At 32.3% G+C, this 14,042-nt stretch overlaps 1 protein-coding gene across 1 annotated transcript; it reads right to left on the reverse strand.

The window, feature by feature from the left end:
* Nucleotides 1-1,355: 1,355 nt before the first annotated feature.
* Nucleotides 1,356-6,723, reverse strand: LOC145595865 (vacuolar-processing enzyme-like). The gene is made up of 9 exons (XM_081652297.1): nt 6,444-6,723; nt 3,853-4,017; nt 3,595-3,751; nt 3,167-3,252; nt 2,797-2,996; nt 2,486-2,534; nt 2,171-2,380; nt 1,841-2,047; nt 1,356-1,741 (listed from the first exon to the last, which is right to left on the reverse strand). The coding sequence occupies exons 1-9, from the start codon at nt 6,669-6,671 to the stop codon at nt 1,559-1,561; spliced, it is 1,485 nt and encodes a 494-aa protein (XP_081508423.1). The 5' UTR covers nt 6,672-6,723; the 3' UTR covers nt 1,356-1,558.
* Between the last annotated feature and the right edge of the window lie 7,319 nt (nt 6,724-14,042).

The raw sequence follows: 14,042 nt of genomic DNA on the forward strand, positions 1-14,042 counted from the left end.
CTTCATACTTAACCCGCTTCCGATGAGCTGCATCAGCCACAACCCGCCCAGGAATGAAGTCAGATAGCCCTGACTGTGTCAAAGGAGAAGACCCTGTCAAATCAACACAGACATCGCGACCACGATCCCATGAATAAAGTAACACATCCGCGGGTCTGAGGGCCTCGTCGTTCCCTCCGGCCAACCCAATGTCAACCTCTTTTCTCGCTGAAATCCCAGAACGAAAGCAAACATCAACAAGGGTATCCCGAACAACATTATGCCGATGTTTAATACCCACAATACCAGCACAAGACACTGCGTGATCACCGAAAATATCTCCAGCAAAAACCCTCGAACAAGCAGAGCACAACGTCGAGATAGAGAACAATATTATTATTATTATTATTATCCCCCAAATCCGGCCACAACTGTTCATTATCGTTGTGGTTTGTTGAAGTTATTATTATTATTATTATTATTATTATTATCCCCCAAATCCGGCCACAACTGTTCATTATCGTTGTGGTTTGTCGAAGTTATTATTATTATTATTATTATTATTATTATTATTATTATTATCATTAAAATTATGGACTAGGCTTAGCCACCTTAATACAGACGACTATAATGCACGTGAGTTTGACACGAGGCACAACATGACAATTCCTATACTATTAAGAGTGCTAAGCGATGAACAAGATGGTAACCAAGAGGCCTGATAGACACTAATTAGTTGGTTTTTTTGGAAGTTATCTTATACTCCATCCGTCCCTAAATTACATTCCTGTTTCTAGCATTTATTCCTCACATAATAGAGGAAAACAGGAATGTAATTTAGGGACGGAGGGAGTAATTGTTATCTTAAGTTTAACTGTTGTTCATGATTTATATGTTCCTCTGCTAATGTTTGGAGTAGACTTGAGATAGAGTTGTTTTATGCAAGCAAACATCGTTCATCCTATGAAATTAAAAAGTAGGTCACTCATATTAAGAAAATTTAATCACAATATATACAAGGATGCTTATTTGCATGAAATTTAAGTAATTGTTGATTCTTTGGCTGCTATGCAATGTCTTGTGACTCAACATAATTCAGTTGAATTTACTCTGTTTGCTTTGCTTCATGATCGTGATTATGCAGGAGGTAACTCTAGTGGCATTTTAGGCTCGAACCCCCTTCCAATACTTGTGGTTTATGTTGGTATCCATGTCACCAAGGCGACAAAGCTGCTACTTGTGGTTTAATCCTAATTTTCTCCCTAATGCTTTGGATAGAATTAATCGTGTTTTTGCTGCATTGTCTGTTGGTAGCGACTTATCCATCAACCCCCCGAAGAAAGAAAGAAAAACAGGTGCTAGAAGGCATTCAAGGATTTCACTACAATACTCTATCATTAGTTGAATATATGCATCATAAAATTTGTTACATGGGCTATTCAATATGCATCTTACTTATAAGGAGCTATATTTACAAGGACTAGCTGCAGGGCCTTAAAAGAAATAAAGCATAAATCGCGTTACATAGAATTGAGCATCAATTTCACAAAATATATACGAAGTACTACACAGCATCATATCAGGCACTAAATCCCCTGTGCACAGAGCTCCAAGGACCGGAAGGGAAGTTTGGACAAGCCTGTGCTGAAGCCTCAGCCATCTGATCAGCTGTGATCCCGGCATTGCAGATGTTTGCAATGGAACGCATGTGCTTCATTCCATACTGAGATAGTGATCCGCAATGCTTCTCAAAGGTCCTTACCTGCATAAAAGATTGCAAGTTAAGGATTTTCGTTGGGATTTCTTCACATCATTAATAATAATTCTTATTACAAAAATGCATGAAATATGATAGTGTTACCATTGTTTTTAGGCAGTTCCAGTCATCAACAAGGGGCTGTCCTGTAGGTCGGACAGTCTGCAGTACATCTAAGCCCTTTTCAATTCCAAATAAAATCTTGCCAACGAGTTTGATGCTGTCATCTATATGAACCCTGTGTGACATTACTTCTGTAAATTTCTGTTGTGCTTGAAACTTTCTAGGAGATCCTTCAGGAGCATTGCGGAACTGAGGAAAATCAAAGATAAGGTAAGATATCATTCATAAGTTGATAATATAGTTGTCTTAAGAAGATAATAGCACCGTGATTTATGTAAAGAGTTGGGAAATAATAGAGTGAAGGACCAAGACCTTGTTCCAGAAATGAATGAGATCAGCATCGCGCTGATTGACAGACTTGGAAGATGAATGATGCAACGAGTTATCATCCACATATGTAAAATTTTCATTAGCAGGATTTGTACCCATATACAAGTAAAGCAAGTCCTGCGTTAGCTCTGTATCACCAAACTGCATGACATGTGAGCCGTAAAAAGGGCTTGATGCTGTCCTCTTCTTAACCTACAATAGCCACAATGATTCAACCATTCTTAACTTCTATATAAAATTTATACAAAAACAATCCCAAAAGTATAGATGAGTGCTGAAATATCTAAACATTCTTACCAGTTCATACTGCTGCTTCAAAGACTCTGTCAACAAATTGTGTCGTTCACTGTTTCAAAATATATCAACCATTAGAAACATTGATTTACTACCACTTACAGAGGGAAAATTTGCTTGAAGAAAAACAAAATTTAGTCTAAAACAGCAACCTAAAGAGCAAACATGCAAACAATCAACTTTTTTGTTATTACTTTTCTCTCTTTGCAAGTTCCTTGAAAAATCAAGGGACGGAGGGAGTACAAAACTTTTAAAAACCCGAAGTATGTCACAAATAAGAATATCAAGAAAATTGTGTTAGTCATAAGCCATACCTGTCTTCAATCCAAGACACACTGTACAAATCACCGAGACATGTGTCATATTCCGGAGGAACAGTATGATCTTCTCCGGGACAGTAAGTTCCCCAGCTACTCTCTACAGCATTTGAGGCAGTGGTAGCATAAATATTAAGTCCTTCAGGAAGAAGACCTTCAAAGATGCTCCCAGATTCACAGGCTTCTACATAAAATACCTGACATTTCAAAGACAAAAATCATTAATATACATTGATAAACTAAGATGGAAGACATATATTAGAAAGATATGGGAGCCAAAGAATCAACTGTACTATGGAAAACAACAGAACAATACCAAACCATACTATATGGAGGGTGTTAGCTAGGCAGATTTCTTGCTGCTTACCAGACTTTTATAGGTTCCGGAGGCATGTTTTTTCTTCAGGGTGTCTATGAGCTCATCGGCGTAGAGGTTTGGATACGTAGGCATACCTGATAAAATTACAGAATTGAGAACCATACTGACAGTAGGAGAATTGTATAGATAAGGTTGAATTGCATATCAGAGAAAGCCATCATCAGAGTGATAAAACATCAGAGTGATATCAGTATGACTCTTCTAGGTTTTGGCACATTTATCATTAATTTTCAAGAATCAGGGGAAAAACAATCCAAGAAAACTTGGATTCTAGCCTTCTTACAGGGCAATCTTAGATTAAGGTATCGCCTTAGAGTTTCATACATGAGTCCATGAGAGCGCGAACACAAAGAACACAAACATTAATAGAAATTATGATGAAGATAGAAGAAATACGAAAGTGGGTTACTACTAACCGAGCACCCCAGGACCACCATGGTCCGTGTAAAAGATGAAGATGTGATCATTAGGTCCACTATCAACCACCTTTCCACTGCCACCAGTAATGGCTGTTTTGTTACCAAGTATGGCTGCTAAAAAGTTGTTCACAGTCACATCTTCCCCTGTATAATCCTGCCACAGTAGGCATATTTTATTAGATGAAATGCACATTTTTGACAGATCAACTAACAGAAAGTTAAATTATCTTAAGTTTGATGAACATCAGATCAAACCTTTGGAACTCCTGCATAAACATCATGTCCAAACGGGCTATTAATGATAACCCCTTGTCTTGGGTTCTCTATGTCATAAGCAATGTCGTCGTACATGAATACAATGATATTCTCATCTTTTAAACCTCCTTTCTTCAGCACTTGGTAAGCATGACAAACATCGGACTGTACAAGACATTAATTTACTCATGTAAGATCTTGCTGATTGCCATTGAACATATACATAAGGTTAAGCACATTTTAGGGGCATTAGAAAAAAGAAAAATTTAGAATTGAAGAATTTGCTAAATCATCTAAGGCTAGCATATAGTTAAATAAAGTTAACCAAAAATTTTAAGGTTTCAAATTCCTTTAACAACTACCTCATGAATAATTCTGTTTTCACACTACCAATAGAATGTTGTGTAGTCCAATATTGACTAATTGGACTACCCGATAAAATTAAATTAAAATTAGCGCTAAATACATATAAAACTGCTAATTACATTAGGGGTTGTATACATGAATCCAAAAGGAGTATCTATAAGCTAAGCTTGACCTCGTGTTTTAAGGTTTGAACTCTTGACCTCAAGGTCAAGGTCATTGGATCAAACCCCACTTTAATTAAGGGTCGGTCAAGGGACTTATTGTGAGGAGTTAGGTCCAACTACGTCACCTACCTTAATGAAGAAAAATAAAAAAATTATGTACATTGATCCAATCGTTTCACATATAGAAATTATGGATGTATCTAAAATCCAAAAGGCATATAAAAATCCAAGAGATTAAGGTCCATAATTTCAAAAGGCCTACCTATATGTCCCCCTCCAAGAATGATGAAGACAAATATAGTCTCAAAATAGTGAAACTAACCTGTTCAAAATGTAAATCTAGGAAATGCTAACTATTTTAGTTGATAAGTATTTATAGGGGTGCTATTCAAGATCTATGATTAAACGAACATTGTTACAATGTTTAAAATTATATCCTTTGTGACTTTCTCTACACCAAAAAATAATGTACATTATATTCTCTCAAACCCTCATAGATATATACGGAGTAACTTATAGCACGTATTACTAGAATATTAATATTCTTCCAATTATTTCCTTGATTGTAGTTTGTATTTCACCAGCACCTTAGAGACACAAGAATCATTTGGTTGTTGATGTCTCTCTAGTCAATATTCTCAATAGTCTTTTTCAAGCGCTCAAAAATTATATAGAAGTAGACACATAATGGTTAAATTAGGCGCAACAAACAACATAATTTTATTTGTTGAAAAGAGGAAAAAATATTTTATATAGGAAAATGACATCTTAACACAGCTTTTAAGTACAAAAGTATAATATAATTATTCTATTAAGACTTATAAAGAAAAGTTCTTACAAGGACCACTTGCTGAGATATGTGCTCTAGCGTGATAGAGTCAAGATGTGCTTTTTAAATATATGGCCAATGGGAACTTCCAAATAGTCCAAACGAAATTACTTAAACACCCTTGATACATCTAAGAAATAAACCAAAAGATCCTAAATAGAAAATACTACATAATAAATATGGATGGATAAAATGGAAAAAACTTACAAAATATCTACCTAAAAATATTTACTCGAGTAAGATCATAAATTTATGTTAAGATACAAATCAATAAGATTTTAGTCTAGTGGTAACGAATTGTATGCAATGTATGTAAAAGCACACAACACATACAGTACATACTAAGGGTACAAATGCGAACACACAACAATTTGGATGATAAGCAATATAATAATGAAATAATTAACAAGAAAAGTTATAAACCTTGTAATTTTTATAATAATTATAATTGTAATAAATAGAGTGTATTATGAAGCTCATTTTATTAACGAAAAAGAGTCAAGAAAGCCAAAACTTAAAAAAGATGAAGACATAGAAATTATGACATCTACAAGGCCAAAACCCCACTACATACACACACACAGACACAAAAGAAAAAAAAAAAAAAAAAAAAAAAAAAAAAAAACACTTAAACTTAAATGAAGCTATATTTGACTATACTAGAGAATAATTGTCAGTTTGTCACATTGTCCATACATATCATAATCAATAAATCAAGCATAATCGATCAATAATAATTTGTATGTTGTTAGGAAATTTATGTTGCTCAATCTTATTGTGACGAGTCGATCACGTATCATATCGACCGTGTCATTTTGATCAAGGTGTCAATTTAACCAAACATAAATGACTCACTAGTGATTTTAAAGTTGTACACTTGTACTTTCATACTCCTTGATTCCCATGTCCCACCTCACTAGCAGTGATTTGTAAATGTAAGAATCTAACCCTAAAAAATAAAGTTAATTAAAAAATAAAAAAATAAAAAAAAAAAAACTCAAATATTATAGGGTTCCTTGCTCTTTAAGGCAAATAAGTTCATCAATCAAAATACTTACTTAAATTTGAATAAGACATATTCAACTATAATCCACAATTTAAATACGTTACCATTACTAAGATCAAACATTTCAAACAAGTTTCATTATACTTCGTTATGGATTATAATATATAAATAACGGGCAGATAAGTCTAGATAAATAAAAATAAATTTCGAAAACAACAATATTTACCTGATGCCTGTAATTCCAGTACCCATTAGAACCAGCAATGAGAACAGCCCATCTAGTCCCAACAGAATCATCATCAACACCATTTCCACGACCAAAAACACGATCAGCTACCGAAGAATGATCGAACGGCAGCCGTATAAGATCATCCAAAATCAGACGGCTGTGAACGACCGAGCTCGAAAGCAGGAGTACCACTAGCAGTACACCACCGGTGTAGCGGATCATCATATTTTCGGAGAAACTTTTTAAGAAAATGAGATAATAAGAGAGAAAAGGCCAGGAAGTGGTAACGCAAATGCTATTTTTAGTAAGGCTATTTGTAGTGAACTAGCGATTGTCTTTCAGGGGTATTATTGTAATTTCAAGTGAAGGAATCAGCCGCCTTTTAGTATTGTTGATGAGTACATCTACGGTTGTGATGAAAAGTTGGAAATTTTGAACGGGTGAGATGAGTTTCACCTGGACAAGATTTGGGGTCCACCATGATTTTTTTAAAGCAACAGATTGCTGATACGCATGAATCTTTTTATTATTATTAGTTTTGTTTTAATTTTTTGGGTTTTTTTTTTTTTTATTTTTAAGATAATAGGAGCCACTTGGCCATTGGGGTTTTGGGATGGCCCACTTTTCGGATCTTTGATTTTTTAATTCCAAAAATTTAATAGTCTTCTCCATTTTGTGTCATTATTCAATTGAATGATAATATTACACAAGAGATGAGGTAAGCATTGAGCATCATTGTAGTTTACTCTTTTAATTGCGACATTTGTGACGAGGTACTACTCAAATTTTATATGCCAATTTAACAATAAATATTTATGTAAGTCTAATTAAGCTTTATTCATTTCTTTATTTATAAAAAAAAAAAAAAAATTCAAATTCGTATTAATAAAGAATGATAACAAAATCTATAAAAATAAAAATAAACTCTAATTAAAGATGTCTTAAATACCATGGAAAACAAATATTTTTATTGATTATCTTAGATAGAGTCATTATGAGATCACTACAGTAGTTCCTGACTTCCTTCCAATACTAACAAATGTTTGAAAACATCAGCTACAAAACTACTAAACGTAGGGGTGTTCCTAAGTTTCTTTTTCACAATGAGAAGCAAAGATTGGTAAACTGATCATAACATTTAAGGCTAGGAGAAGTAAGCTTTAAGTTAGATATTGAAATTCATTGTTTGTTAAACTTATTACTTAGACTTGATCAAACCAAGTTGGATTTTGTAGGTCAAGTTATCAGTTAGCTCGATCTAACTTGACCCATGAATCCATGATCACCTCATGTCTTATAAATTTCACTGTTGTCCAATAAGCTCAATGCTAAGTAAGTATGACTAAAACAGTCACTCATGTCTCCAATAGTATCAACCTTTATTTGTTGAATTCTAAAAACAGTGTTCGAAGGAGAGAAAAAATCTTATACACTTGTAACCATCTCTCTCTCTCTCGATCTTTTCTTTTTTTTTTTCGTTTTTTTTTTTGTTTTTTTTTTTTTGTTTTTTTTTTGTAAGTTAACAAAAGATAGTTGTCGATTAAAGAATAACATAGGAGTAATTTATCAAAATATTTCAAGATCAGATAAGGTGACTACATACTATATTGACATTAGGGGTGAGCGTAGCAGGGTACCCTGTAAAAATTTCAGGACCCGGAACCGGAACCTGTTGCAACAGGTTCCTAAAAATAGGAACCGGAACCGGAACCTGTTGCAACAGGAACCTGGTACCCTATATGTCAAAGTTTGCTTAATAGTTACTTGATAAATTGCGACAAATTTATTTTTTTTTAAAATAGATGATCACAATTAAAGCTTACAACTTTAGTATAGTACTTCAAATATAACAAACCAACACTAATTGTCTAGAATATTTAATACCATATAGGTTCCGGTTTCATGTATCCTATAGGGAACCTGTACTAACAGGGTACCCTACAGGTTTTAGATCCAAAATTTTATTACCCGGAACCGGAACCTGACCAACAGGTTCCGGATTTGAAACCTGCGGTTCCGAACAAGTTCCGGTTCCATATCAGGGTACCCTGAATTTTTGCTCACCCCTAATTGACATACAAAGCACTCAATTGTACAGTATATTCAAACTTGGTAAATGTCATGTAAACACTTGTAGTGTAGATAAATGGTGGAGCAAACAAAGAGAATCCAACCTTGCAAATATAATTGAATATCTAGATTCCTAGATGACATATCACTATCTAATCAAATACATTGGCTCACTAGAATAGTAGAATTAATTAAGAACAATACAATATATATGTCAACTTTTCAATTTCAAATTGGCTAAAGGAATCTGCCGTATGCGTACACGCTAGGGATTGTGGGTAGTCACAATCAACAACCTTCCAATTTATTTTCATTTTCACTAAGTTAGCAACATTCATTATTCATATCAAGTATATTTTTTAAATTAAATTGAGTTTCCTATGTTGCATGTTATTAAAATAATGGATCATATATTAATTCAAATTAGTCCTTTTTAATTACTTAATTAAGTGACGTGATCAAAGTGTTATGCGAACAAGAAGTTTTCATGTTAGATGAGAGTTAGACACCATATGCTCTATGTTAATTGAGAAGATTTTACGTGAGACTGGACTCACCGTGAGTCCGTGACCAATATATCAAACAATAATATTATAATATATGACATTAATATTATACTATCTGACAATAATACTTTAATATATGACAAATGTTATTCTAATATTTGGTATTAATAATCTAAAATCTAAAACGTCAGATATTAGAATATTATTGTCAGATATATTGAACTCATCGTGAGTCTAACTCACCCAATTTTTTTCAATGTTGATTATCTAGAAATTATGTAGAGGATGATATGGGGTTTTGGCTAGCCAATATCTTACCAATAATCGGCTGCTAATTAATGCTAGTATATATAGTATACTTTATCTATATCAAAATCGTCATGCAACATTTTTTCTATCACAGTCTCAATCTTTCAAATGTACTACACTAAATTGACAATAAATATCTATAGTTAAAAAAAATTAAATAAATAAAAAAAAAAAAAAAAAAAAATCTATAGCTATAAATTGATTAAATTTTAAAAGTTCGTATTTTGAAATACAAATGAGAATTAATAGTTAAAGTGTTAAAGTTTTATCAATGAGTAATATAGATAGTACGTCTACAACATAGCTAACAGTGAATTAATACTTTATACTTTGTAGATCTTTTGGCTGTTACTTCCTAAATCTCACTAAATTTAACTAAAATATACAAGAAAATTTTAGTGAGATGGAGGAAGTATATGATTGTGTGCCTGTGTGAGTAAGAATGGTATTAGAATTCGACTCTTAGCATATTAGCTCTCTTAATATCCCGAGATTTGAGAGTGAGGGAGGAATTGGGGAGGTATGGAAAATCTCATCCCAAAGTGTCATAGTGAGGATTTACATATACGAATACAATAATAATAAACTAATTATGACGGACCACTTAAATTTAAAGTTTCATGTTTGGCTTATATATCTTTAAATCTTTGATTAAGAAGTGAAGAAACTACAACTTTTCTTCTTCAACTTAATTAGAGTATGCGTACACGATTGTAGCACTTACCAATCCAATTAAGTCAAAATAATTTTTTTCAATCAAATCGAACACATACAGTGAATATCATACAAGCATATATATTGGACTTGATATGCCTATATTTTCAAACATATACTACAATTAAACTGGTCATCATTTGGCTACATTAACATATTTATATGAAATATTAAGTATTCAAATATCAAACTCATATACTTCGTTTATGATATCAAGAATGTGATGAAAAGTTAAGGCATCACTATACATAAAAATAAATCTTGGAAAAAAAATTGTATATTATGGACATTGAGATATTACATTGTATAGTCTGTAACACTTAAACCTAAAGACCTTAAATCATCCATCTTTACCTTATTTAAAATGATTTTTGGGATTTTTTTATTAATTTTTTTCTTTTACCACCTCCAAAAGAAAAATACAGTTATTATTTACAAACAACTCTTGTAATCAATTGATAACTCATCATTTAACATCATATTGTTACTAGTAACATATTATTTTAATCAACTTATCACAAGTGATTTATATTTATCAAATTAGCATATATCCTGTGTCATATATATAATAACATATAAACATTAATATATTTAATGAATCTTATCTATGGCTTCTTTTCATAATAATGAGAATACAAGTGACTTAATCTACAAAATGACATATTCCTCCCTCACACAACTAACAACGTCAACAGGAAGACAAGAATTTCAAGACATGCCATGTGCATGTAGCTTTCATAATCTTAATAGAAAGACTAGTTGTAGGAACTATGCAAAAAAAATATCTGGTTGATTAATTGACAAATGTTCACAACCAAGTTGGCTCATGATATGATATGGATAATTCCGATGATTCCATCCTAAATAGTCTTTCATACAATCTCATAAATAGTTATAGACTATGTGCATTCATTGTAACTTTATATAATAGAAAATACAAATGTATTTGACTTTTGTAAATAAAGATGTCATTGGATTGAACTGATCCAATATGAAAAAACAAGACATAACAAAAGTACATTGTACATATGACATGACACAATTGGGTATAGGAGTTGATCAAGCCAAACCCGAGTACCCGACCCAGTCTGACCCAACCTAAAAATAGCCTAGGTTTGTATGGAATTTTTAGGCTCACACGCAATCCGAGCTCAAGCTAATCCAGCTAGATTTTTAATTGTATTTTTTGGGGTTTTGGTTTGATCCTATTACTCCCTCTGTGTTTTAATAAATGTTACACTTTGACCGGCACATGGATTTAAGATTCTTAATTGACTGAAATAAAATAAGAAGTAAGTGACGTAGTTGGACTATAGAAAGATAGTGAGATTAATAATTTATTGAAAAATAATGAATAGAGAAAAAAAAACAAAAAAAAAGCAGTAATGGGCTTGGGTGGGGACAATAAGAGGAGAGAGATATAATTCATATAATATTAAAATATACTCCCTCCGTCCCTTTATTACATGCCTGTATTCCTTTTTGGGTGATCAAAATGAACTGCCTATTTCTATTTATAGGTTGTACTTTTTGCCAATATTATTCTTGTTTTGATGATTTGTCATTATTTTTCTTTTTATTTTTTTTTGTACTTTACATCAATTTCCAATACTTTCTCTCTCCTAATTTTCAACCACCTTTTTCTTTTTCTCTATCTCTCTCTAACCCCACATGCATATTTGTACTGCCATTTTTTAGTTTTAAGGAATCTTTAACTTCTTAATTCCCATGCAAAATAAGAAATAGGCATATAATAAAGGGACGGAGGGAGTACAGTTTTTTCCTAAAAAGAAAATGTAACACTTATTAAAATCACCCTAAAATCTCGGTATTTTGACCCGAATAGCAAATTTGGACACAAGTGTTTTGGCCTGAAATGGCTCAAAAAGTCCGGTATTTTGGCCCAAAAAGCCAGTATTATTCGTCAAAGCCTGGCACTACAATCAAGTCTAGGCCCGACATGCTGAGATGAGTGAGATCCTTTTTCTTTATCTTCTCTGACTAACAACACGAAACATTCTCATACGAGTTATACTATCTTTATTTGTGATTAAGATTGTTAAGCCATCAACAAAATGGTAACCAATAGGCCCAATATTTGTATATTGTTATATTCACTATAATATAAACTTTCATACTATCAAAGTCATATCACGGCATGTATGATTGACAAATTGTAACACTTAAGAAAAAAATGGAGATAAAATTGTGTTCACTTTTTGATATCAACATAGACAAACAACATACATAATGCACTACTAGCAAATTTCGCTCCTTATACGAAGTATTTCGTGTTGCTAAAAAAATAATAATAAAAAAAATATCTTTCCATCTTTCTTTCTTTCTTTTTTCATGCATAAGATTTTTCCTTTTTATTATTAGCTCACTTGATAAGGTTTTTATCCCAAATTCTAAAGATAATATAGATTTTGAATTGTGCAAAATGATGATGCTTGGGAATTAGGGTTTCCTTAACCTATATTCAATCCGATTTATAAAGTGATTACAAGTTTACAACTAGTTTAAACAGACTAACAATCCTACACATAAGCAACTACTACCATTGTTTAGGCAAATCTTATAGTAGGGTTGGTCTAGGAATTTGCTTAAGGTTTAAGGGGTAATAACAATCAATCCTACAATATTAATCACAATAACCAAGAGCAATAATAAAGTAATAAACGAATAATTTAAATAATAAAAAGAGATTTAGAGATCGATACAATACTGAGATAATCTACTTGTTCAGAATAGACATAGAAATCGTAAGAAACTTGCTAATGTATTTTGTATTAATATATGAATGTGCGTATGAGACTTTACATTGCATTGCTTTGCTTAGCTATTTATACCAAGATATTGCTAGGGTTTACACATATTTCAGAATAATATTCAAAAGACAAGATCTTTATATTTTGTTCTTCTTTCCTTCTTCCTGCTTTGTATTTTTGGAGCTTTCCTTGTTGACCCGCTGTTTGATTCTGTTGCCTTATTTACACTGATCAAGCCTAGTTGACTTTGGCTTGCTTCCTTGATTTCTTTGACTGTGCCCTACGACTTCTAGGCTTGTTAGGAGTACAGGCCCAACAACCACTCAAAATACTACCTCCGTTAATTATTATGTGCAACTTTGGGGTATTATTTGTGAGATATAAAATATTCTAAAGTTGCACATAATAATTAAGGGAGGTAGTATGTTTTTTTCTTAGGCTGCAAAGTAACGCGATGGTTTTTTTAGAAATGTAATTAATCACGTTTGAGAAAAGCCAGCAGGGAAGAAAAAGTCAATTATAGAAAAAAAAAAAAAAAAGGATGGCAAAATTTGAGCTCGCCTATGATAAAACTAACATGACTAGTAGCTTTATGGACAATGAAAAGTCCAAATAAAAATTTATCAAAAACTACATCAACCAAATATCACAAGAAGTATGAGAACATCCATCCAACAACTCATAATTAGTGGTATGGAAGTACTACCTAAATGTGGTTCTCATAACATTAAAAAATATTGTCTTAATTAATAGAAAATCTTTGGACATTGAAAGACAAATCATTTACAAACCAATTATAATTATGGTATTAATCAACTTTAAGAATGTTCGTTATCTGCATTAAGACGTGCTAAAGTCATTATCTAGTAAACTATCCCAGACCAGCCCATTTAACGCCATGATTCCCTGTAATGACGGTGATTATTAACGATTTATCATAAAATTGGTCATTAGTCAAACTTTATACTTTATTAATGAAAAAACTTCCACTTTTTTTTTGGGTGAAAGAGAAAACTTCCACTAAAATGGGGTTGTTGACAACTCATCATATGATAAACATAACCTCCCTCAGCTCCACGATAGCTTGGAGAAATTATTAGATAGAGTATATCTTTTTATAATAAATATACTTGTATATATTTCATCCATTTCATATTATTTCAGCTATTTGATTATTATGATTAAACAAATAAAATATTGACCAAGAATTCCCCTAATTTTTAACT

Source organism: Chenopodium album, chromosome 19 (assembly GCF_948465745.1).
Source record: "Chenopodium album chromosome 19, dcCheAlbu1.1, whole genome shotgun sequence".
In the NCBI taxonomy this organism is placed as follows: domain Eukaryota; kingdom Viridiplantae; phylum Streptophyta; class Magnoliopsida; order Caryophyllales; family Amaranthaceae; genus Chenopodium; species Chenopodium album.